Genomic DNA, 23582 nt, shown 5'->3' on the forward strand with positions numbered 1-23582 from the left:
AAACATTGCAGTTGTGTGTTGAAATGTGAATCCTTGAATGCTCTCCCTGTGTGAGTGAGTTGGAGTGAGTTTTGGAGAGAGTTTGATCATCACCTGTGCTTGTCAAGTGCTAGGTGGAATTGACTAAGTAAGGAAGAAGGCAAAATTGTAGAGAACTGAGGTGAGGAGGGCGAAATGGACAGCTGGCGTCTCACTGTTGAAAAGGAGAATAAGTGGAGAGATAAGATTGTGTGGTGAACAAGAGATGGAAAGGAGATGAGGAGGAAAAGATTGTTGGAAAAGAGAGAATGAGAGAAAGTGGAGAGACGAGATTGTGTGGTGAAGAGATAGAAAGGTGAGGTTAAGATATTTTGGACAAGTGAAGAGGAGAGAGGAAGAAAATAAGATGGAAAAGAGAGAAAGTGAAGAGATAAGACTGTGTGGAGAAATATAAAAAGAGAAGTGAAGAGAGAGAAAGTTGAATTATTTTAGACATATGAAGAGGAGAGAGGAGGAAAAAAAAATTGAGAAAGAGAAGAAATGAGAAGACTGTGAAGTAACAAGAAAAAGAGAAAATGAAGATAAAGGAAGATTGTAGAGAGAAATATAAAAAGAGAAGCGAAGAGAGACAAAGTTGAAATAATTAAGACATATGAAGAGAGATGAAGAGAAGGAAAAAAAAAAAAAAACCTTAGGAAAGGAGAAAAAGTAAAAATAGAACAAGACTGCAGAATAAAAAGAAAAAATGAAAAAAAAAGAAAACTGTAGAGAAAAATAAAGAGAGACGTGAAGAGAGACAAGTTGAAATAATTTAGACATGCGAAGAGGAGAGATGAAGAGAAGGAAAAAGAAAAACATTAATATACACACTATGCATTCCTAATTTCTTCTTAATACACTCTTAACTAAATATTCCCTAACACACACACACACACACACACACACAGAGTCATGATCCTTAATTAAACCCCATTATTTTTACCATTAATCCTTGGAACCATTAATCTGTTGACCTTTGACCTTAAATTGAGCTTAATTTGAGCTTTTCTTAACCTTCTTATCTCTATGTATCTTTCTCCTTACTCTCTTCCTTTCTTTTTCAATTCTCTCATCTCTCTCTCTCTCTCTCTCTCTCTCTCTTTCATTCTTTCCACTTTATCAAAAAATAATTAAAATACAGATGACTCATTTTTCCAATCCTTGTGCCTCTTCCCTTCTTTATCCATTCTCTCTCTCTCTCTCCCTCTCCTTTGTCATTCTTTTCTCCCCATCAAAAAAAATAAATAAATATGAAAGGTGATTTATTTACCAACCTCTCTGGGAACCGGCACCACAGTGGACTCCTTTGTTTTTTACTCTAATAAATCATTTATTTTTTTATTTATTTATTTATTTTTTTTTTTTTTTTTTGCCGTTAAACAAATTTTCCCTCAACATAAAAAAATAAAAAATAAAAAAAATGTCTTTCTCCGATATATTCCGGCCCCGTACGGTGACCCCTTGTCTTGATGGTTCCCGGGGCACTCCGCTGGTTCTCACCCGCCTTGCCCCACCCCGCCCCGCCCCGATTCGCCCCCGAGTGAGTGGTCATATAGTATTTGTATGTGTTTCTGTATGATTTTGTATGTATGTATGTCGTTTTATATATATGGAATTATCAATGCTATAATGCCCAATAAATGTTGTAAATCTGTGTTTGTGTGTTCATGTGTGTGTGTGTGTGTGTGTGTGTGTGTTTGCAGTACTGTACGATTAGAGTTTATTTTTATACAATTTTATATTTATTTTGATCGTGTGTGTGTGTGTGTGTGTGAGAGAAAGGAGGTAGAGAAATATGAAAGTTATAAAGAGGATAGACAGAAACACACACACACACACACACACACACACACACGTAGGAACAAAATCTACACTGTAAACACAAAACTTGTACAAAAACACTTTATTTACACGAAGAATATAAACCGACAGTACAAAAAAACACAGCAAATTTATATCACAGCATTTAGTCAGAAACACAGCTTTGAGAATTTAATGATACAGAATTAGAACCTTAAATACAAGAAAAAAAAATTGAAGATTAAATATATATTTTGAGGTTTAAAAGAAAATAGAGATCAAATTAAGGGTTTTTTTGACGAGAATAAGGTTAGGTTAATGTTTGGGGGGGTTTTGGGGGGTGGTTGTTGGAGGGGTGCGATGAGAGACAAGAATTTTTGCTCTAGTCCTGTTGTTGCTTTTGCTGCTGCCAGGTGGATCTGTTGGGGGGTAAGGTTAGGTTAGGTTAGGTTAGGCTAGGTTAAGTCTCTCTCTCTCTCTCTCTCTCTCTCTCTCTCTCTCTCTCTCTCTCTCTCTCTCTCTCTCTCTCTCTCTCTCTCTCTCTCTCTCTCTCTCTCTCTCTTTTTCATTATTTTTCATTCCTTTCACTTTATCTTCCTTTCTCTTTCTCTCTTTCTTTCTTTCTTTTACGTCTCTTTCTCTCTCTCTTTCCATTCCTTTTATTTTCTCTCTCTCTCTCTCTCTCTCTCTTTCTTTCTCTCTTACCTTCTGCTGGTGAAGAATCTCAATCAATCTCTCCTGTTTCTTCGTCAGGACTTTCATTTCTCTCCGATCTCTCTCCAAATCTTTCCTCTTTTCTTCCCGTCCCTTAATTTCCTCCTCAGCCCCTCCACCTCCTCCTGCATTGGGGAAGAATAAAGTAGTAGCAGTAGAAGTAGCAGCAGCAGTAGAAGTAACAGCAGCAGTAGTAGTAGGAGTTTTTACCTTATGAAGTGCCCTTGAGGTAACCATCTGGTCCTTCAAGCTTGTGTTCTCCGCCCTGGCCCGTGTGAGCTGCCCCTGGAGGCTAGTGTGTCCAGCGCCCCTACAGGCTTCCCTCTGCCTCATCTCTGATGCCTCCTGTAGGTGTAAAGGTCACTTATTCACTGTCTTTTGGGGTTCTTTTGACCTTTTAGTAATTTATTTTTTACCACCTCAATTGACAAAAATTATCAGTCACAATCTTGTAAAAGGAATTTTTTTTTCTTTATGTAGGAGAGAAAGCTGGCCAAAGGTATAAAAATAAAATAAAAAGGTCCACTGGGTTGCTAGTTCCCTTAACTCATTAAAGATCATGAGTTATTCAGAAATGAGGAACAAATGTCTTTAATTAAAAATTCCCTCTTAAAAGAAATCAAGTCATAGGAAGGTGGAAATACAGAAGCAGGCAGGGAGTTCCAGAGTGTGCCAGAGAAAGGTGTGAATGATTGAGAATACTGGTTAACTCTTGCATTGGAGAGGTGGACAGAATACTGGTTAACTCTTGCATTAGAGAGGTAGACAGAATAGTGGTGAATGATTGAGAGTACTGGTTAACTCCTGCATTGGAGAGGTGGACAGAATAGTGGTGAATGATTGAGAATACTGGTTAACTCTTGCATTGGAGAGTTGAACAATGGGAGTGAGAGGAAGAAGAAAGCCTTGCACAATGATGAAGTCAGTGCTGTGATACTGAAAGGGTTAAACTTCCTATGATATTAAGCTTTATTTGTTAGCCTTCAGTACTGGGACACATTTTTACCATGAGTTTTGAGTATGATTAGACCATTTTACTTGCACTACCAAGGGTCTATGGAGGTCAGAAGGTTAATGGGCCAGGATCCTCACTATTTTAATCCCCACATGAGTTTCTGAAGTTGTGTAAAATCGCCTCATAGTAACTTCAATAAATATGAAAACATGTCATGATACTGAAGGGATTAAGGATTCAAGACATTTGTCCGGGATGTTTTGGCTAACTCTGTAGGGGAACTGGCAATCAAGTAGACATTTTATTTATTTACTTTCCTTTGTTCTTGGCCAGCTTCCCCTCTTGTGTTAAATAAAGGCTTGGTGAAGTTAATGAGGTGATGTGGCAGGGTCAGTGAAGTTGAAGGCAGGGTATAGTTGGATTGTGAAGGGGTTGGCTGGTTATATGCAGGGTATTTCCACAGCAGGGCCCCACAGCACAGATTGGCCCAACCCTGCCCCTTCAAAATGAGACTGTTCCCTACCCTGCTACCACAGCAAGGCCCCACAGCACAGACTGGCCCATTCCTGCCCCTTCACAATGAGACTGTTCCCTACCCTGCCACCACAGCAAGGCCCCACAGCACAGGCCCATCACCCCTGCCCCTTCACGATGAGACCATCCCCTACCCTGTTTCTCTCTCTCTCTCTCTCTCTCTGGTTCACCCCACACCACATCATTCTCTCCTGATTTTTCTCACTCATAATACAACACACACTCATGTCACCCTACCTCCTACCTCCCACAATCCCCCAACAGCCCTCCCAACACCCCCAGAGCCTCCCCCACCTTACGCAAGGCTTGACACTCTTGTTCCAGCTCCTTTACTCTCAGTTTTAAGTCAGTGTTTGTCTTCTGCAGCCTTGTCGAGTCTTGCTTCAGTCCTTGTGTTTGCTTCGCCATAGCTCTGCACTCCCTCTCAGCTGCCTGCACTGCCCTATTTGCCTCTCTCTTACTGCTTGCCTGGTGGGAGAAGAGCAGGTTAGTAAGTAGAAGAGTGAGTGTGTTTTCAGCGTTTAAAGGTTTCTAGGAGAGATAATGGTGTGGGACTCTTGTTAATCTGTCACTGGAATGACTGAAGATATTGTTAGAAATCTGTGTAACTTTTGCAAAGACTTTTTAAAGGCTAAAGATATTATTAGGTGAGTTTTCAAGAGTGTTTCTTCTATTATCAATGTAGAAATCTTGTTAATCTGTCACTGGAACAATAAAAAACACTTGAAAACAAGCTAACAATGTAGAAATCTTGTTAATCTGTCACTAGAACCATAAAAACACCTTTAAAAATTCTTAACAAGGTAGAAATCTTGTTAATCTGTCACTAGAACCATAAAAACAGCCTTGAAAACACCCAGTAGCTTCAAATAAAGCCTTTAGAATACAGTAGATGTGAACCAGCGAAATGTTTGAGAGTATAAAACAAGATGGCAAAATGTAAGAAAGTATAGTAAGATTGGCACTTGCTTACCATCTGCCGGCACTCCTCTCTGGCCAGGTGAAGTGCATGGGTCAGTGCCTCGACCTTGCCGGAGAGTTGATGAAGGCACGAACGTGTGGAGGAGTCGAGAAATTCATCAAATATATTGTAATCTTCCTCCTCCTCCTCTTCTTCTTCTTTCTCCTTATCATTCCCTTCCTTTCTTTCATCCTTTCCCATTTCCCTCATTTGCTTTCCATTTTCCTTGTCTTCCTTTGTGTTTTCTTCTCTTTTATTGTATTTTTCCTCCTCCTCTCTTCTTTCACCACCATCACCACCACCACCACCACCACCATCCCAATTCTCTATATAGCCATTTCTCAAGGCAAATATGTGACCAGCAGGGTGAGGCTTGGCAGGGTGATGTGCTGGCCTATGGGTCATGCTGTGGGGTGACCTCTGACCTGTCATCTGGTGAGGGAAGGTCAGGTCAAAGTAGGTCATGTTATTGTTATTGTTGTTTGTTTGTATAAGGTTAGGTTAGATTTAGTTAAAGGTCTCTCTCTCTCTCTCTCTCTCTCTCTCTCTCTCTCTCTCTCTCTCTCTCTACCTTGGGTCTGGGCTGGAGAAGGTTGGTCATCCGCTGGTCCAGTTCTCGGTCCAGCCTCAGTATTTGGTCCTCAGGGAAGGTGAAGGGCCCCGGGACAGCCTCCGGTCCACCCAGCATGGTCCAAACTGCAATATGTCCCATTTTATAGACCTGCTGCTGCTGCTAGCCTGCTACTACTACTATTACTACTACTATTACTGTTACTACTTCTTCCACTACTACTATTATTACTATTACTGCTTCTACTTCTTCAACTTTTACTACTACTACTACTACTACTACTACTACTACTACTACTACTACTACTACTACTACAACTACTACTACTACTGCTAGTATTACTACTACTATTACTGTTACTACTTTCTCCACTACTACTACTACTACTGCTACTACTTCTTCCACTACTACTATTACTGCTACTACTACTACTACTATTGATGTTTTTTTTTTTTTTGCTGTTTAATCATCAGTTAGGTCACTACCACTGTTCTTGTCCTTCTCCTTCTTATTCTTTCTTCATATTCCTATTCTTACTACTACTATTAACCAACATGCAATAATAATAAGAACGAGAATAAGAAGAAAACAACAAGAATATATAACAAAAACAATAACAACAATTAGCTAATACTAATAATGAAGCGAGATATTTCAACACCACCTATTTTTCATTCAGTACTGGGACGCATTTTTACCTAGAGATTTGTGTACGATTAGACCATTTTATTCATATTAGGAAGGGTCTAAGGCGTTCAGAATTTTGATGGCCACAGTCTTCACTATTTCAATCCCCCACATGAGTTTCAGAAGCTGTATAAAGTCGTCAAATAGTTAGGCACAATGGATATGGAAACGCGTCATGGTACAGAAGGGATTAAGACAGTTTGGGATATTACATTACCTTCACTTGGCACTTGGAGCGAGGGAGGAGAGGCAAGGCAAGAATGCAACACGTCAGCCAGCCAGCCAGGGAGACACGAAGACCTCAGTGAACTATGAGTGAGGTAGAGACGAGACGGGAGAGCTAAATTAGTGGAGGAGTGAGTAGTGAGGCGACCACAGTAACTTGGTTCACCTGGGGAGCGTTGCCCAGGTAACCAACACACACACACACACACGTACTTACTATCTGGAAGCTTTACCAAATCTCTCCAGCACTGAATTACCGCCATGCACTCAGTTATGAGTGTCAAAGTGAGTCGAGTCTAGTCCCTTAAGTGTCATTTTTACGATAGTTTGTGTGTGATTAGATGGTTTTGCTTACATTAGGAATGGTCTGTGGTGGTTAGAGATTAATGACCAGTTTTCACTATTTTAATCCCCACATAAGTTTGTGAAGCTGTATAAAATCACTGAGTAATAGCCAGAATAAATATGAAAACACGTCATGTTACTGCAGGGGTTAACACGGCGGGGTGAGGCGAGGCGATAGAGGCACCTTGCGTTGCTCCGGGCTATGTGTTTCCTACATATCATAGCTTCCCCTTGCTCAATAAGCGCTAAGAATAGGACACATTTCGCTATACGCTATTACTTGCAGTTTGTGTTGACAGACTAGGATAATAAAGAGGGACGCCAGAGATGAAAGGTATACAGAACGGTGAAATACACACACACACACACACACACACAGTCTAAGTCCGTTCCGAAGATCGTTCTATGAGCTCTAAGCTTGATCCGTAATGGGGAAGGCTGGCGGGGTGACTTCCGCTATAGTGAATTACACACACACACACACACACACACACACACACACACACACACACACACACACACTAAGTACCATGAAAGAAAAGGACACACACACACACACACACACACACACACACAGCCACCTCCCATCCAACACCCTCCAGCTGGGAGCTGGGTGTCAGTGGTTCCAGCTGGTGGGCTCCCTCATAACGAAAGATAAGGCAACACACACACACACACACACACACACACACACACACACACACACACACACACACACACACACCACCCACCCCACACCCTCGGGCCTGGAGCCAGGTATCGGCCTGGGTCCAGCCGGGGTGGGGTCGGCCCTCCTTGATGACGTCACATATATACGTTACGCAAATCATTTTGAAAATGAGGATTCCCAAAAAGGCAGCTGGACACGAATGTTATAAAAATTCTGACTCGTTATCAATCGAAACTAACTTCTAAAATACAAAAACATTGCCGAGAAAAGGAATAATAAAAATAGCTCAAAAATATACTAAATAAAGTATTAGAACTTCGACTTGCTTAAACACAATTTCAAAGCCCACCAATTTCATTCAACTGAATCGATAACGTTTTTCAAAAATTATGACTATCATTTCGATATATCAAAACCTGGCAACTCGCCCTATTAGAAAAATAATATTTAAAAATGACGTTGTTTACAATATTAACAGGACTACATATCATTCTTAAAGTCCACATCTTTAACTTCTCAGGAGCCTTGCACACTTTTCTCATGATAAACCATCTTTTGAAAACACAAACACTTCGCTACAACCTCAAATAAAAAATCACAGATAGCGGAGGTAAAAATTTTAGCGTATTTTGGCCCTCCCATTCAAGTCATAAACACCCTCTACATCACCGTACTTCACTCAACTCAAGCATGGAAGACACGTAAAACACTGCGAACTATCATTAGAAACCCTTAAAAGGCACTTGTGACTCGAAATAAATGAACTGAGACAAATATAAATAATAGTGGAAGTCGAGCATCTGGGACCGGCATTTTGGGCGGGAGCTGGTGATGACGTCACAGCCTGGGGCTCGTGACGTCATGGGTAGGCCCGCTTCTTCTCACTGAGCCTCCATAGCACACAAATCAGGTAATTGCGGATATATCTCAACAACTGACATGAAAGATTAGGCCTATGGCTCCACTTTGTGACCTGTCTGGCCTGTAATGAGTGAGAGATGAGGCAGATAATGGCTGAGAGAGAGGCGGCGGGTCAGGGGATCGGTTTGTTTACGTTTTCAAGATTTGAATTATTTGGTTTTATAAGTATGTGCAGGTGTTAGTTCACTGATATGTTGTCCTGGAGGTTACCAACGTTAGGTTATGACATGGCACCACCGTGAAATGATGAGTTACACCAATATATTACTTACGTTAGCCAAAGACTGCTCGGCGGCGGCTATCCCTGTCACCAGCAGGCACCCACACTCCACTGTCCACTTTGTGTCCTCAACCATGTTTAAATAGTTAACCTCTGATTACTGACAGGCTACACACACAATATTCTCTTCGCTACTATAGATATCACTATTATCGGTATCTTCATCACCACTCACCGTCCCTCACGGCCAGCGCCTTGTCCTGCCAAGTGTAGCGCGGCTCACGGTAAATTGGCCGGCCACCGGGCTGACTACGCCTCTATGGGTTCCGACCTCTATGAGCGGAGGCGTTTGGCAACAATCTTAAAAATATACTAATGTGTGTATATATTTATGTATGTATGTACGGTATGCATGTATGTATGTATATCGGCTTCCTATTTCACGAAGCAGTTTTCCTACCAGTATTTCAAACAAATGTGACATCTGCCATTCTTTTTTAAGTGGTATCTAGTTGTCTTTAGCTACAGGTGCCTCTGACGTATCAGCTTGTCTGCTATCCATTCCACACTCCACCTTCCAGTCTGTCCCCGACTCCGTCCCCTCCCCCATGTTCTTCATATATATCTCTGCCTCCACCCTCCTCCAACCCTCTCTATCTATCTCTCGCGCCGCTCCCTCCGCTCAGTACCCATCAGCTGAGACACTCGCCTATTTATTCTTTATTCTTTAGTCTCAGTCTCCATTCCACCTAATATTTTTTCCAGCCATGGATTGCTGTGTGAGCCTGGAAAGCTTGTATCCCGGAGTAACAGTTTGTAAGCTCTCAGCCCAGAAACTACGGCAAAGAGATTCATTAGTGCCTTTAAGCGTTTCTCAAGAACTGAACAAGATTATTACACACCAATAGTTAACTGCTGTGTGTGTGTGTGTGTGTGTGTGTGTGTGTGTGAGAGAGAGAGAGAGAGAGAGAGAGAGAGAGAGAGAGAGAGAGAGAGAGAGAGAGAGAGAGAGAGATTAGGAAAGGTCTAAGGCGTTCAGAATTTTAATGGCCACAGTTTTCACTATTTTAATCCCCCACATGAGTTTCTGAAGCTGTATAAAGTCGTCAAATAGTTAGCACAATGGATATGGAAACGCGTCATGGTACAGAAGGGATTAAGACAGTTTGGGATATTACATTACCTTCACTTGGCACTTGGAGCGAGGGAGGAGAGGCAAGGCAAGAACGCAACACGTCAGCCAGCCAGCCAGGGAGACACGGAGACCCCAGTGAACTATGAGTGAGGTAGAGACGAGACGGGAGAGCTAAACTAGTGGAGTGGGTAGTGAGGCGACCACTGTAGCTTGGTTCACCTGGGGAGCGTTGCCCAGGTAACCAACACACACACACACACACACACACTTACTATCTGAAGCTTTACCAAATCTCTCCACTCATTACTCCGACTTACTCATCTGTCTGTTGTGAAGAGCTAAGAGGAATGTTGAATATATATATATAGAGAGAGAGAGAGAGAGAGATATATTCATGCAGCGATACAAGTGGAAATATGTAATAGGTGAAAATAATTTGGTGTAGGCATTGTTTTCAGTAAGATCTCAAGCACACACAGTGACTTGCATACACTTATTCATAGGCGTTAACTAGTATCAAAGCTATTTAGGATGTGCGTTGCCGTAACCCCTTCAGTACCAGGACGCGTTTCTCTATGCATTTTGCTATTTGGTGATTTTATACAACTTCGGAAACTTATGTGGGGGATTAAAATAGTGAAGACTCTGGCCATTAATCTTCTGACCTCCATAGACCCTTCCTAATGTCAATCAAATCGCCTAATCAAACCCAAAAATCAAGGTAAAACAATTGCGAGAAACCTTGCTTGTTCTTGCCAGCCACTCCACGATCGACGATGGAAAGTGGAAACATGCCATGTGAAAACAAGGCGCTGTGTTCTTACTGTTGTCGTCCATAAACTCTCAATCTATCTCTGTGGGCACTGTTGTCTTTAAGATCTCCAGCACTGAATTACCGCCATGCACTTAGTTATGGGTGTCTGAGTGAGTCGAGTCTAATCCCTTAAGTGGCATTTTTACGATAGTTTGTGTGCGATTAGATGATTTTGCTTACATTAGGAAGGGTCGGGGGCGGGGCGGGGCGAGCCGAGGCGATAGAGGCACCTTGCTTTGCTCATGGCTATGTGTTTCCTACATACCATAGCTTCCTCTTGCTCAATAAGCGCTAAGAATAGGACACATTTCGCTATACGCTATTACTTGCAGTTTTTGTTGACAGACTAGGATAATAAAGAGGGACGCCAGAGATTAAACGTATACAGAACGGTGAAATAAAGACACACACACACACACACGTAGGAACAAAATCTACTGTAAACACAAAACTCGTACAAAATCACTTTATTTACACAAAGAATATAAACCGACAGTACAAAAAAAACATAGCAAAATTATATCACAGCATTTAGTAAGAAACACAGCTTTGAGAATTTAATGATACAGAATTAGAAGCTTAAATACAAGAAAAAAAAATTGAAGATTCGATATAAGAAAGATTTTGAGGTTTAAGAAGGAAATAGAGATCAAATTAAGGGTTTTTTGAAGAGAATTAGGTTAGGTTAATGTTTGGGGGCGTTTTTGGGGGTTTGGGGATGGTTGTTGGAGGGGTGCGATGAGAGACAAGAATTTTTGCTCTAGTCCTGCTGTTGCTTTTGCAGCTGCCAGGTGGTTCTGTGGGGGTAAGGTTAGGTTAGGTTAGGTTAGGCTAGGTTAAGTCTCTCTCTCTCTCTCTCTCTCTCTCTCTCTCTCTCTCTCTCTCTCTCTCTCTCTCTCTCTCTCTCTCTCTCTCTCTCTCTCTCTCTCTCTCTCTTTTTCATTATTTTTCATTCCTTTCACTTTATCTTCCTTTCTCTCTCTCTCTCTCTCTCTTTCTCTCTCTCTCTCTCTCTCTCTCTTTCCATTCCTTTTATTTTCTCTCTCTCTCTCTTTCTTTCTCTCTTACCTTCTGCTGGTGAAGAATCTCAATCAATCTCTCCTGTTTCTTCGTCAGGACTTTCATTTCTCTCCGATCTCTCTCCAAATCTTTCCTCTTTTCTTCCCCGTCCCTTAATTTCCTCCTCAGCCCCTCCACCTCCTCCTGCATTGGGGAAGAATAATTAGTAGTAGCAGAAGTAGCAGCAGCAGTAGTAACAGCAGTAGTAGTAGTAGGAGTTTTTACCTTATGAAGTGCCCTTGAGGTAACCATCTGGTCCTTCAAGCTTGTGTTCTCCGCCCTGGCCCGTGTGAGCTGCCCCTGGAGGCTAGTGTGTCCAGCGCCCCTACAGGCTTCCCTCTGCCTCATCTCTGATGCCTCCTGTAGGTGTAAAGGTCACTTATTCACTGTCTTTTGGGGTTCTTTTGACCTTTTAGTAATTTATTTTTTACCGCCTCAATTGACAAAAATTATCAGTCACATAATCTTATAAAAGGATTTTTTTTTTCTTTATGTAGGAGAGAAAACTGGCCAAAGGTATAAAAAATAAAATAAAAAGGTCCACTGGGTTGCTAGTTTCCTTAACTCATTAATGATCATGAGTTATTCAGAAATGAGGAACAAATGTCTTGAATTAAACTTCCCTCTTAAAAGAAGTCAAGTCATAGGAAGGTGGAAATACAGAAGCAGGCAGGGAGTTCCAGAGTTTACCAGAGAAAGGTGTGAATGATTGAGAATACTGGTTAACTCTTGCATTAGAGAGGTAGACAGAATAGTGGTGAATGATTAAGAGTACTGGTAAACTCCTGCATTGGAGAGGTGGACAGAATAGTGGTGAACGATTGAGAATACTGGTTAACTCTTGCATTAGAGAGGTAGACAGAAGAGTGGTGAATGATTGAGAATTTTTCCTGCATTGGGGAGGTGACAGAATAGTGGTGAATGATTGAGAATACTGGTTAACTCTTGCATTGGAGAGTTGAACAATGGGAGTGAGAGGAAGAAAGCCTTGCACAGTGATGAAGTCAGTGCTGTGATACTGTTAAACTTCCTATGATATTGTGTGTGTGTGTGTGTGTGTGTGTGTGTGTGTGTGTGTGTGTGTGTGTGTACATTTGTCCAGGATGTTTTGGCTAACTCTGTAGGGGAACTGGCAATCAAGTGACATTTATTTATTTACTTTCCTTTGTTCTTGGCCAGCTTCCTCTTGTGTGTGTCTTTGTATTTCCACAGCAGGGTGGCCCAACCCTGCCCCTTCTGAGACTGTTCCTACCCTCTCTCATTCCTCTCTTTCTGTTCTCTCTCACCCCTCTTCACGATGAGACCATCCCCTACCCTGTTTCTCTCTCTCTCTCTCTCTCTGTTCACCCCACACCACATCATTCTCTCCTGATTTTTCTCACTCATAATACAACACATACTCATGTCACCCTACCTCCTACCTCCCACAATCACCCCAACAGCCCTCCCCAACACCCCCAGAGCCTCCCCCACCTTACGCAGGGCTTGACACTCTTGTTCCAGCTCCTTCACTCTCAGTTTTAAGTCAGTGTTTGTCTTCTGCAGCCTTGTCGAGTCTTGCTTCAGTCCTTGTGTTTGCTTCGCCATAGCTCTGCACTCCCTCTCAGCTGCCTGCACTGCCCTACTTGCCTCTCTCTTACTGCTTGCCTGGTGGGAGAAGAGCAGGTTAGTAAATAGAAGAGTGAGTGTGTTTTCAGTGTTTAAAGGTTTCTAGGAGAGATAATGGTGTGGGACTCTTGTTAATCTGTCACTGGAATGACTGAAGATATTGTTGGAAATCTGTGTAACTTTTGCAAAGACTTTTTAAAGGCTAAAGAGATTATTAGGTGAGTTTTCAAGAGTGTTTCTCCTATTATCAATGTAGAAATCTTGTTAATCTGTCACTGGAACAATAAAAAACACTTGAAAACAAGCTAACAATGTAGAAATCTTGTTAATCTGTCACTAGAACCATAAAAACACCTTTAAAAATTCTTAACAAGGTAGAAATCTTGTTAATCTGCCACTAGAACCATAAAACCAACCTTGAAAACACCCACTAGCTTCAAATAAAGCCTTTAGAATACAGTAGATGTGAACCAGCGAAATGTTTGAGAGTATAAAACAAGATGCCAAAATGTAAGAAAGTATAGTAAGATTGGCACTGGCTTACCATCTGCCGGCACTCCTCTCTGGCCAGGTGAAGTGCATGGGTCAGTGCCTCGACCTTGCCGGAGAGTTGAAGGCTGACGTGTGGAGGAGTCGAGAAATTCATCAAATATATTGTAATCTTCCTCCTCCTCCTCTTCTTCTTCTTTCTCCTTATCATTCCCTTCCTTTCTTTCATCCTTTCCCATTTCCCTCATTTGCTTTCCATTTTTCTTGTCTTCCTTTGTGTTTTCTTCTCTTTATTGTATTTTTCCTCCTCCTCTCTTCTTTCACCACCACCACCACCACCACCACCACCATCCCAATTCTCTATATAGCCATTTCTCAAGGCAAATATGTGACCAGCAGGGTGAGGCTTGGCAGGGTGATGTGCTGGCCTATGGGTCATGCTGTGGGGTGACCTCTGACCTGTCATCTGGTGAGGGAAGGTCAGGTCAAAGTAGGTCATGTTATTGTTATTGTTGTTTGTTTGTATAAGGTTAGGTTAGATTTAGTTAAAGGTCTCTCTCTCTCTCTCTCTCTCTCTCTCTCTCTCTCTCTCTCTCTCTCTCTCTCTACCTTGGGTCTGGGCTGGAGAAGGTTTGTCATCCGCTGGTCCAGTTCTCGGTCCAGCCTCAGTATTTGGTCCTCAGGGAAGGTGAAGGGCCCCGGGACAGCCTCCGGTCTACCCAGCATGGTCCAAACTGCAATATGTCCCATTTTATAGACCTGCTGCTGCTGCTAGCCTGCTACTACTACTACTACTACTACTATTACTACTACTACTATTACTGTTACTACTTCTTCCACTACTACTACTATTACTGCTACTACTTCTTCAACTTTTACTACTACTACTGCTAAAACTACAACTACTACTGCTACTATTACTGTTACTACTTTCTCCACTACTACTACTACTACTGTTACTACTTCTTCCACTACTACTATTACTGCTACTACTACTACTACTATTGATGTTTGTTTTTTTGCTGTTTAGTCATCAGTTAGGTCACTACCACTGTTCTTGTCCTTCTCCTTCTTATTCTTTCTTCATATTCCTATTCTTACTACTACTATTAACCAACATGCAATAATAATAAGAACGAGAATAAGAAGAAAACAACAAGAATATATAACAAAAACAATAACAACAATTAGCTAATACTAATAATGAAGCGAGATATTTCAACACCACCTATTTTTTCATTCAGTAATGGGACGCATTTTTACCTCGAGATTTGTGTACGATTAGACCATTTTATTCATATTAGGAAGGGTCTAAGGCGTTCAGAATTTTGATGGCCACAGTCTTCACTATTTCAATCCCCCACATGAGTTTCAGAAGCTGTATAAAGTCGTCAAATAGTTAGGCACAATGGATATGGAAACGTGTCATGGTACAAAAGGGATTAAGACAGTTTGGGATATTACATTACCTTCACTTGGCACTTGGAGCGAGGGAGGAGAGGCAAGGCAAGAATGCAACACGTCAGCCAGCCAGCCAGGGAGACACGGAGACCCCAGTGAACTATGAGTGAGGTAGAGACAAGACGGGAGAGCTAAATTAGAGGAGGAGTGGGTAGTGAGGCGACCACTGTAGCTTGGTTCACCTGGGGAGCGTTGCCCAGGTAACCAACACACACACACACACACACACACACACTTACTATCTGGAAGCTTTACCAAATCTCTCCACTCATTACTCCGACTTACTCATCTGTCTGTTGTGAAGAGCTAAGAGGAATGTTGAATTAGGATTAGAGAGAGAGAGAGAGAGAGAGAGAGAGAGAGAGAGAGAGAGAGAGAGAGCTATTCCATTCACGTGCAGCGATACAAGTGGAAATATGTAATAGGTGAAAACAATTTGATGTGTAGGCATTGTTTTCAGTAAGATCTCAAGCACACACAGTGACTTGCATACACTTATTCATTGGGGTTAACTAGTATCAAAGCTATTTAGGGTGTGCGTTGCCGTAACCCCTTCAGTACCAGGACGCGTTTCCTATGCATTCTGCTATTTGGTGATTTTATACAGCTTCAGAAACTTATGTGGGGGATTAAAATAGTGAAGACTCCAGCCATTAATCTTCTGACCTCCATAGACCCTTCCTAATGTCAATAAAATCGCCTAATCAAACCCAAAAATCAAGGTAAAAAATTGCGAGGAACCTTGATTTGTTCTCGCCAGCCACTCCACGAACGACGATGGAAAGTGGAAACATGTCGGTGAAAACAAGGCGCTGTGTTGTTACTGTTGTCGTCCATAAACTCTCAATCTATCTCTGTGGGCACTGTTGTCATTAAGATCTCCAGCACTGAATTACCGCCATGCACTCAGTTATGGGCGTCTGAGTGAGTCGAGTCTAATCCCTTAAGTGGCATTTTTACGATAGTTTGTGTGTGATTAGATGATTTTGCTTACAATAAGAAGGGTCTACGGTGTCAGAGATTAATGGCCAGTTTTCACTATTTTAATCCCCACATAAGTTTGTGAAGCTGTATAAAATCATTGAGTAATAGCCAGAATAAATATGAAAACACGTCATGTTACTGCAGGGGTTAACACGGCGGGCGAGGCGAGGCGATAGAGGCACCTTGCTTTGCTCCGGGCTATGTGTTTCCTACATATCATAGCTTCCCCTTGCTCAATAAGCGCTAAGAATAGGACACATTTCGCTATACGCTATTACTTGCAGTTTGTGTTGACAGACTAGGATAATAAAGAGGGACGCCAGAGATGAAACGTATACAGAACGGTGAAATACACACACACACACACACACACACAGTTGAGTCCTATCCGAAGATCTGTCTATGTGCTCTGAGCTTGTTCCGTAATGGGAAGGCTGGCTGGGTGACTACCGGGCGACCATAGTGAATCACACACACACACACACACACACACACACACACACACACACACACACACACACACACACACACACACACACACACACACACACACACACACACACCGAAGATCGGTCTATGAGCTCTGAGCTGCTCCGTAATGGGAACACACACTGGGTGACACACACACACACACACACACGCTAAGTACCATGAAAGGACACACACACACACACACACACACACACAGCCACCTTCCCCTCCAACACCCTCCAGCTGGGAGCTGGGTGTCAGTGGTTCCAGCTGGTGGGCTCCCCATAACGAAAGATAAGGCAACACACACACACACAGTCTCAGTCCTATCCGAAGATCGCTCTATGAGCTCTGAGCTTGCTTCGTAATGAGGAAGGCTGGTTGGGTGACTACCGGGCGACCATAGTGACACACACACACACACACACACACACACACACACACGCTAAGTACCATGAAAGAAAATGACACACACACACACACACACACACAGCCACCTTCCCCTCCAACACCCTCCAGCTGGGAGCTGGGTGTCAGTGGTTCCAGCTGGTGGGCTCCCTCATAACGAAAGATAAGGCACACACACACACACACACACACACACACACACACACACACACACACACACACACACACACACACACACACCACACCCCACCCCTCGGGCCTGGAGCCAAGTATCGGCCTGGGTCCAGCTGGGGCTGGGGGGTCGGCCCTCCCTTGATGACGTCACATATATTCGTTACGCAAATCATTTTGAAAATGAGGATTCCCAAAAGGCAGCTGGACACGAATGTTATAAAATTCTGACTCGTTATCAATCGAAACTAACTTCTAAAATACAAAAACATTGCCGAGAAAAGGAATAATAAAAATAGCTCAAAAAATATACTAAATAAAGTATTAGAACTTCGACTTGCTTAAACACAATTTCAAAGCCCACCAATTTCATTCAACTGAATCGATAACGTTTTTCAAAAATTATGACTATCATTTCGATATATCAAAACCTGGCAACTCGCCCTATTAGAAAAATAATATTTAAAAATGACGTTGTTTACAATATTAACAGGACTACATATCATTCTTAAAGTCCACATCTTTAACTTCTCAGGAGCCTTGCACACTTTTCTCATGATAAACCATCTTTTGAAAACACAAACACTTCGCTACAACCTCAAATAAAAAATCACAGATAGCGGAGGTAAAAATTTTAGCGTATTTTGGCCCTCCCATTCAAGTCATAAACACCCTCTACATCACCGTACTTCACTCAACTCAAGCATGGAAGACACGTAAAACACTGCGAACTATCATTAGAAACCCTTAAAAGGCACTTGTGACTCGAAATAAATGAACTGAGACAAATATAAATAATAGTGGAAGTCGAGCATCTGGGACCGGCATTTTGGGCGGGAGCTGGTGATGACGTCACAGCCTGGGGCTCGTGACGTCATGGGTAGGCCCGCTTCTTCTCACTGAGCCTCCATAGCACACAAATCAGGTAATTGCGGATATATCTCAACAACTGACATGAAAGATTAGGCCTATGGCTCCACTTTGTGACCTGTCTGGCCTGTAATGAGTGAGAGATGAGGCAGATAATGGCTGAGAGAGAGGCGGCGGGTCAGGGATCGGTTTGTTTACGTTTTCAAGATTTGAATTATTTGGTTTTTATAAGTATGTGCAGGTGTTAGTTCACTGATATGTTGTCCTGGAGGTTACCAACGTTAGGTTATGACATGGCACCACCGCGAAATGATGAATTACACCAATATATTACTTACGTTTGCCAAAGACTGCTTGGCGGCGGCTGTCCATGTCACCAGCAGGCACCCACACTCCACTGTCCACTTTGTGTCCTCAACCATGTTTAAATAGTTAACCTCTGATTACTGACAGGCTACACACACAATGTTCTCTTCGCTACTATAGATATCACTATTATCGGTATCTTCATCTCCACCACTCACTGTCCCTCACGGCCAGAGCCTTGTCCTGCCAAGTGCCGCGTGGCTCACTGTTAACTGGCCGGCCGCAGGGCTGATTACGGGTTCCGACCTCTATGAGCGGAGGCGTTTGGCAACAATGTTAAAAATATACTCATATGTGTATGTATTTATGCATGTATGTATGTATGTATGCATGTATGTATGTATGCATGTATGTATGAATATCGGCTTCCTATTTCACGAAGCAATTTTCCTACCATTATTGCAAACAAAAGTGACATCTGCCATCCTTTTTTTAAGTGATAGTTGTCATTAGCTACAGGTGCCTCTGAAGTATCAGCCTGCCTGCGATCCATACCCCTCCATCCCGTCTATCCCCCACTCCTTCCCCTCTCCCATGTTCCCCATATTTCCTCCTCCACCCCCCTACCCTCTCTCTCTATCTCTCGCGCCGCTCCGCGCATTACCCATCAGCTGAGACACTCGCCTATTTATTCTTTATTCTTTAGTGTGTGTGTGTGTGTGTGTGTGTGTGTGTGTGTGTGTTTCACTGTTTGTTTGATATGCTGCAGGTTCTGACGAGACAGCCAGACGTTACCCTACGGAACGAGCTCAGAGTTCAATATTTCCGATCTTCGGGGAGAGAGAGAGAGAGAGAGAGAGAGAGAGAGAGAGAGAGAGAGAGAGAGAGAGAGAGAGAGAGATTTAAATTGCCCGCCGGGGGAATAAACAGAGTCAGCGAGTCTGAGCAACACGACGTCCACCACCACGCCGTCCCTTCACGTCCTTCTCATTATGGCTTTTTGACTCTCTAACACATTGTCATTCTATAATATCACTCATTCCACGGTCTATTTGATTAGCGTGACTGGTTGAGGTGCGCCATTACTCCGAGGGAAAGTTTTAAATTGTTTCATGTCTGCCTTGTGTCTGGTCTCATACGCTATTCTATTTTAATATTGAATGCAAATTGATAAAAGAAAGTAGGCATCAAATATCTATAATTTTTGTTGTTTTTATATGGCTATGTAGAATACACCTGCAGTTTTTAAGTATTGCACAAATTTGCACTTTTTGCAATTAAACACTCAATAACGGCATAATAGTGCCCAGCGTACTTTATAAATAGCGACATTGATTTTAGAACAGCATGAATATAATAAAACCACGAGAAATAATAGTATAAGATAGATTAGTGAATGAATTAGTAAGGGTGCATTGAGGATGGTAAGAGGCTGCGAGCAACCAGCCCCTCTCACTGCTCTCCCAGCCCTCCCTCCTGCAGCAGAGGCAGCGTGGAGCCTGTGGGTGATGCCCTGTCTCACACCACACACGGGGGCGGCGCAGAAGTGGGCATTAATGTGGTCGGTGGTGTAGTGACGACCATTTTTAAATCTCTTTGTGTGCGTGGGGGGATGTCGTGCGCCGCAGGTGTGAGGGCGGCGGGGAGCGCACAGCTGACCGCCCGCAGCTGACTGAGTGAGTGAGGCTGTGAGGCTGTGCGGCTGTGGCTCATGGCGGAGTAGCCTGGCGTGGCGTCTGTCCCCGCGATGGTATGGCTGTGTCTGTGTCAGGTGGCGTAGAGCGGGCGGACATGGTCACTATGCGGGGTGAGGGCGTGGCTGTGGGCGGCGTGGCGACAGTGACCACGGACAGTGCCGCCTCGCAGGGCCTGGCGCTCCCCGGGCAGTGCCGCCACCCTAACGGCACGGGCGCAGGCACAGGCACGCCCACGGGTACGCCCAACGGGGAGGCCGCCCAGTGGAAGCCGGCGGGCCAGGAAGCCTCCAAGATGGCCAAGATTCGCGACGTGGTGGAGAATGCTGCAAGGTAAGCCACGCACACACGCACGCACGTACACAGGGCTAGCAGGGTGGCAGGGAGACGGGCTTGCCAGAGTGAGATTGACCTGCCTTGCCTATCCCTTCCACCTTTCACCCTGCTGTGCTTCATTTTTTAAATCTTATTTCCTCTTGTGGTCATATTTTTTTATGGCTTGGCAGGGTGGGACTGAGCTACCCTGCCTATCCCTTCCACCCTTCACCCTGCTGTACCTCATTTTTACCCTGTTCGACTTAATTTCTATCCTATTTCCTGTTATGATCATGTTTTTTAAGGCCTGGCAGGGTGGCAGGGTGAGACTGACCTACCTAGCCTAGCCCTGCCTCCCTTCTACACCCTACACCCTGTTATAGTCAAATTTTTAACCCTTTTATATCCTCTAATGGTATAATATTGCAAGGGTGGCAGGGTGACAGGGTGAGGATAGGGTGTTCTGTCTCCCTGCCATTACAAACACCCTTTATTATTTTTGTATTGATTTATTTTTTATTTATTTTATCTGCACTATTTCTATTTATTTTAATTTATTGTTTTATTTTATTTATTACCTTTATTTATTTATTTCATTTTATTTACTCTATTTATTTTTTTTCTATCTATGCACTCTTGTCTATTTATTTGATTTATTTGCTATTTACTATTTATCTTCCTATCTCTATTTATTATCTTTTATTTATTTTTATCCATTTATTTTCTAAGAGTGGCAGGGTGAGTGGGAATTGTCACCCTGCCACCCTGCTTGTTATTTCCACCCTATTTTTCCTATTATGGTCATGTTATGGGGTGTTCTGTCAGTGGAAGGGGTGAAGACAGTGCTATCCTTCGTTCTTGACTTATACACCCTTGTTTCACCCTTATTTACTGCTGTGTGTGTTTTTAAGGGTGATTTGTTAGGGTGGAAGGGTGCAAACAGTGCTATCCCTTATTTTTTACTTGTATACACTAATATCACCCTTATTTATTGCTTGTGTGCATTTTTAAGGGTGCTTTGTCAGGGTGAAAACAGTGCTGTCTCTCGTTCTTGACTTGTACACCCTATTGTGACCCTTGTTTTGCCCTTATTTACTGCTGTGTGTTCTTTTAAGGGTGTTTCGTCAGGGTAGAAGGGTGAAAATAGAGAGGAGGGAGAAGAATGGGAGATGAAGAGAGAGAGAGAGAGAGAGAGAGATGAGAGAGAGGGAGATGAAAATGAGAGAGAAAAAAAAGAAGAGAGAGAGAGATGAGATGAGAAAAAAAGAGAAGAGAGAGGAAGGAGATGAAAATGAGATAAAAAAGAGAGAGAGAGAGAGAGAGGGAGAGAGGTCATGTCAAGTTAAAATAAATTAGCTTAGACTCACTTTAGTAAACCGCCTTCATTTTTTAACCCTTTCATTGTCAAAAACGAAGGAAAATAAAGAAACATCGTCATTTATGCTCGGAAATTAAATTAGACCCAGAATATTAACAATTTGAGGTCATTTATAGAGTGCGTTTGATTTTTACCCTTACGTCTCATCGATTTAAGGTGCGGCAGGGTGACAGGGTAGCAAGGTGACGTTCTCTTCATTTAGGGTGTGACAGGGATGGCAGGGTGACCGTTTATGTAGTAACAGTGGCAGGGTGAGTATATTCAGCAAGAAAGCTTGGTAGGGTGTGGCACGGTGGCAGGGTGACACTTTATTAAGGAAGTTTGGCAGGGTGTATATATATTAAGGGTGTGGCAAGGTGGCAGGGTAATGCATTATTCAGTAAGGGTGTGGCAGGGTGTATATTTATTCATTTAGGGTGTGGCAGGGTGGTGGCTTATACAGTAAGGAAGGTTGGCAGGGTGACAGTTCATTAAGAAAGGCTGTGGCAAGGGTGGCAGGGTGACGGCTTATTGAGGAAGGGTGTGACAAGGGTGACAGGGTGGCAGGATGATGGTTTATTCAGTAAGGAAGTTTGGCAGAGTGTATATTTATTCAGTCAGGGTGTGGCAGGGTGTACATTGATTCCTTTTGAGTGTGGTAGGGTGACAGGGTGTAGTTTGTATTAAGTAAGGGTGGCAGGTGAAGAAAATGTTAATCTGCCATCCTGCTTGTCTTTTTCACCCTGTTCATTGTTTTGTGTGATGTATAGGGTGACAGGGTGACAGGGAGGGGTCGCCTTGTCTTACTACCATTAATTTCACCCTATCTCTAATGCGTTCTATCTTTAATTCTCTTTATCCTAGTGTTTTTTCATGATTTTCCCTCACCTACCCACTCCCCTCTTTCTCTCTCTCTTTCTCTCTCACTTTCTCACTTTAACACTGACTATTCCTACCATTCTCTTACTGCTATTAATTACACCCTTTTTGTATTTATTAACCCCTTCAGTAGCATGATGTGTTTCCATATTCATTCTGGTGACTATTTGGTGATTTTATACAGCTTCAGAAACTTGTGTGAGGGTTAAAATAGTGAAGACTGTGGCCATTAACCTTCTGATCCCCCATAGACCCTTCCTAATATCAATAAAATGGTCTAATGGTACACAAATCTCAAGGTAAAAATGTGTCCCAGTACTGAAGGGGTTAAAATAGTGAAGACTGTGGCCATTAATATTCTAACCTCCTTCCTAATGTCAATAAAATGGCCTAATGGTACACAAAACTCAAGGTAAAAATGTGTCCCAGTACTGAAGGGGTTAAAATAGTAATGGCCATTAATATTCTAACCTCCTTCCTAATGTCAATAAAATGGCCTAATGGTACACAAAACTCAAGGTAAAAATGTGTCCCAGTACTGAAGGGGTTGAGGGAGTTTTATGTGGCACAGTGACAAGATTGGAAGGAAAAACAAAGTGAAACTCTCAAAATTTCACCCGTATGGACTTGTAAGGTCATTTTAAGTGAGCAGTGAAAGGTGCAAGGAAACTGCCTTAATTTTCAGTGACAGCAGGAAACTTATATGTGGCAGAAACAGTGGAAAATGCAAGAAAAACTCACTGTCTGTTTTATAAGGTGATTTCAGTGACAGTGACAACTTGTATAGAGGAAAAACAGTGAAAGGTGCAAGGAAACTCTCTCAATTCCCAGCGAGAGCAACAGGACACTTATATGTGGCAGAAACAGTGAAAAATACAAGAAAAACTCAGTCTCAGTTGCATAAGGTGATTTCAGTGACAGCGACAACTTGTATTGAAGA

The 23582-nt window shown here is 42.7% G+C and overlaps 3 protein-coding genes across 3 annotated transcripts in view; 1 reads left to right on the forward strand and 2 right to left on the reverse strand.

Annotated features, from left to right (window-relative positions):
* Positions 1-1908: 1908 nt before the first annotated feature.
* LOC123501115 (cilia- and flagella-associated protein 251-like) lies at positions 1909-8936 on the reverse strand. The gene is made up of 7 exons (XM_045249705.1): positions 8857-8936; positions 5554-5678; positions 4995-5414; positions 4316-4489; positions 2743-2877; positions 2524-2657; positions 1909-2237 (listed from the first exon to the last, which is right to left on the reverse strand). The coding sequence occupies exons 2-6, from the start codon at positions 5668-5670 to the stop codon at positions 2577-2579; spliced, it is 927 nt and encodes a 308-aa protein (XP_045105640.1). The 5' UTR covers positions 5671-5678; positions 8857-8936; the 3' UTR covers positions 1909-2237; positions 2524-2576.
* A 2115-nt stretch (positions 8937-11051) lies between these two features.
* On the reverse strand, positions 11052-15397 carry LOC123501116 (testis-expressed protein 9-like). The gene is given in 8 exon segments (XM_045249706.1): positions 11052-11367; positions 11639-11773; positions 11855-11989; positions 13103-13276; positions 13782-13851; positions 13853-14192; positions 14336-14460; positions 15196-15397. Coding segments are annotated over 6 exon segments (753 nt in total). The 5' UTR covers positions 13975-14192; positions 14336-14460; positions 15196-15397; the 3' UTR covers positions 11052-11250.
* Positions 15398-19862: 4465 nt separating this feature from the next.
* LOC123501135 overlaps positions 19863-23582 on the forward strand; it is a 32764-nt gene continuing 29044 nt past the window's right edge. The window contains 1 exon segment of the mRNA XM_045249718.1: positions 19863-20424. Within this exon segment, the coding sequence (XP_045105653.1) occupies positions 20150-20424 (275 nt within the window). The 5' untranslated portion in view covers positions 19863-20149.

Source organism: Portunus trituberculatus, chromosome 8 (genome assembly GCF_017591435.1).
Source record: "Portunus trituberculatus isolate SZX2019 chromosome 8, ASM1759143v1, whole genome shotgun sequence".
NCBI classification, from domain to species: Eukaryota; Metazoa; Arthropoda; class Malacostraca; order Decapoda; family Portunidae; genus Portunus; species Portunus trituberculatus.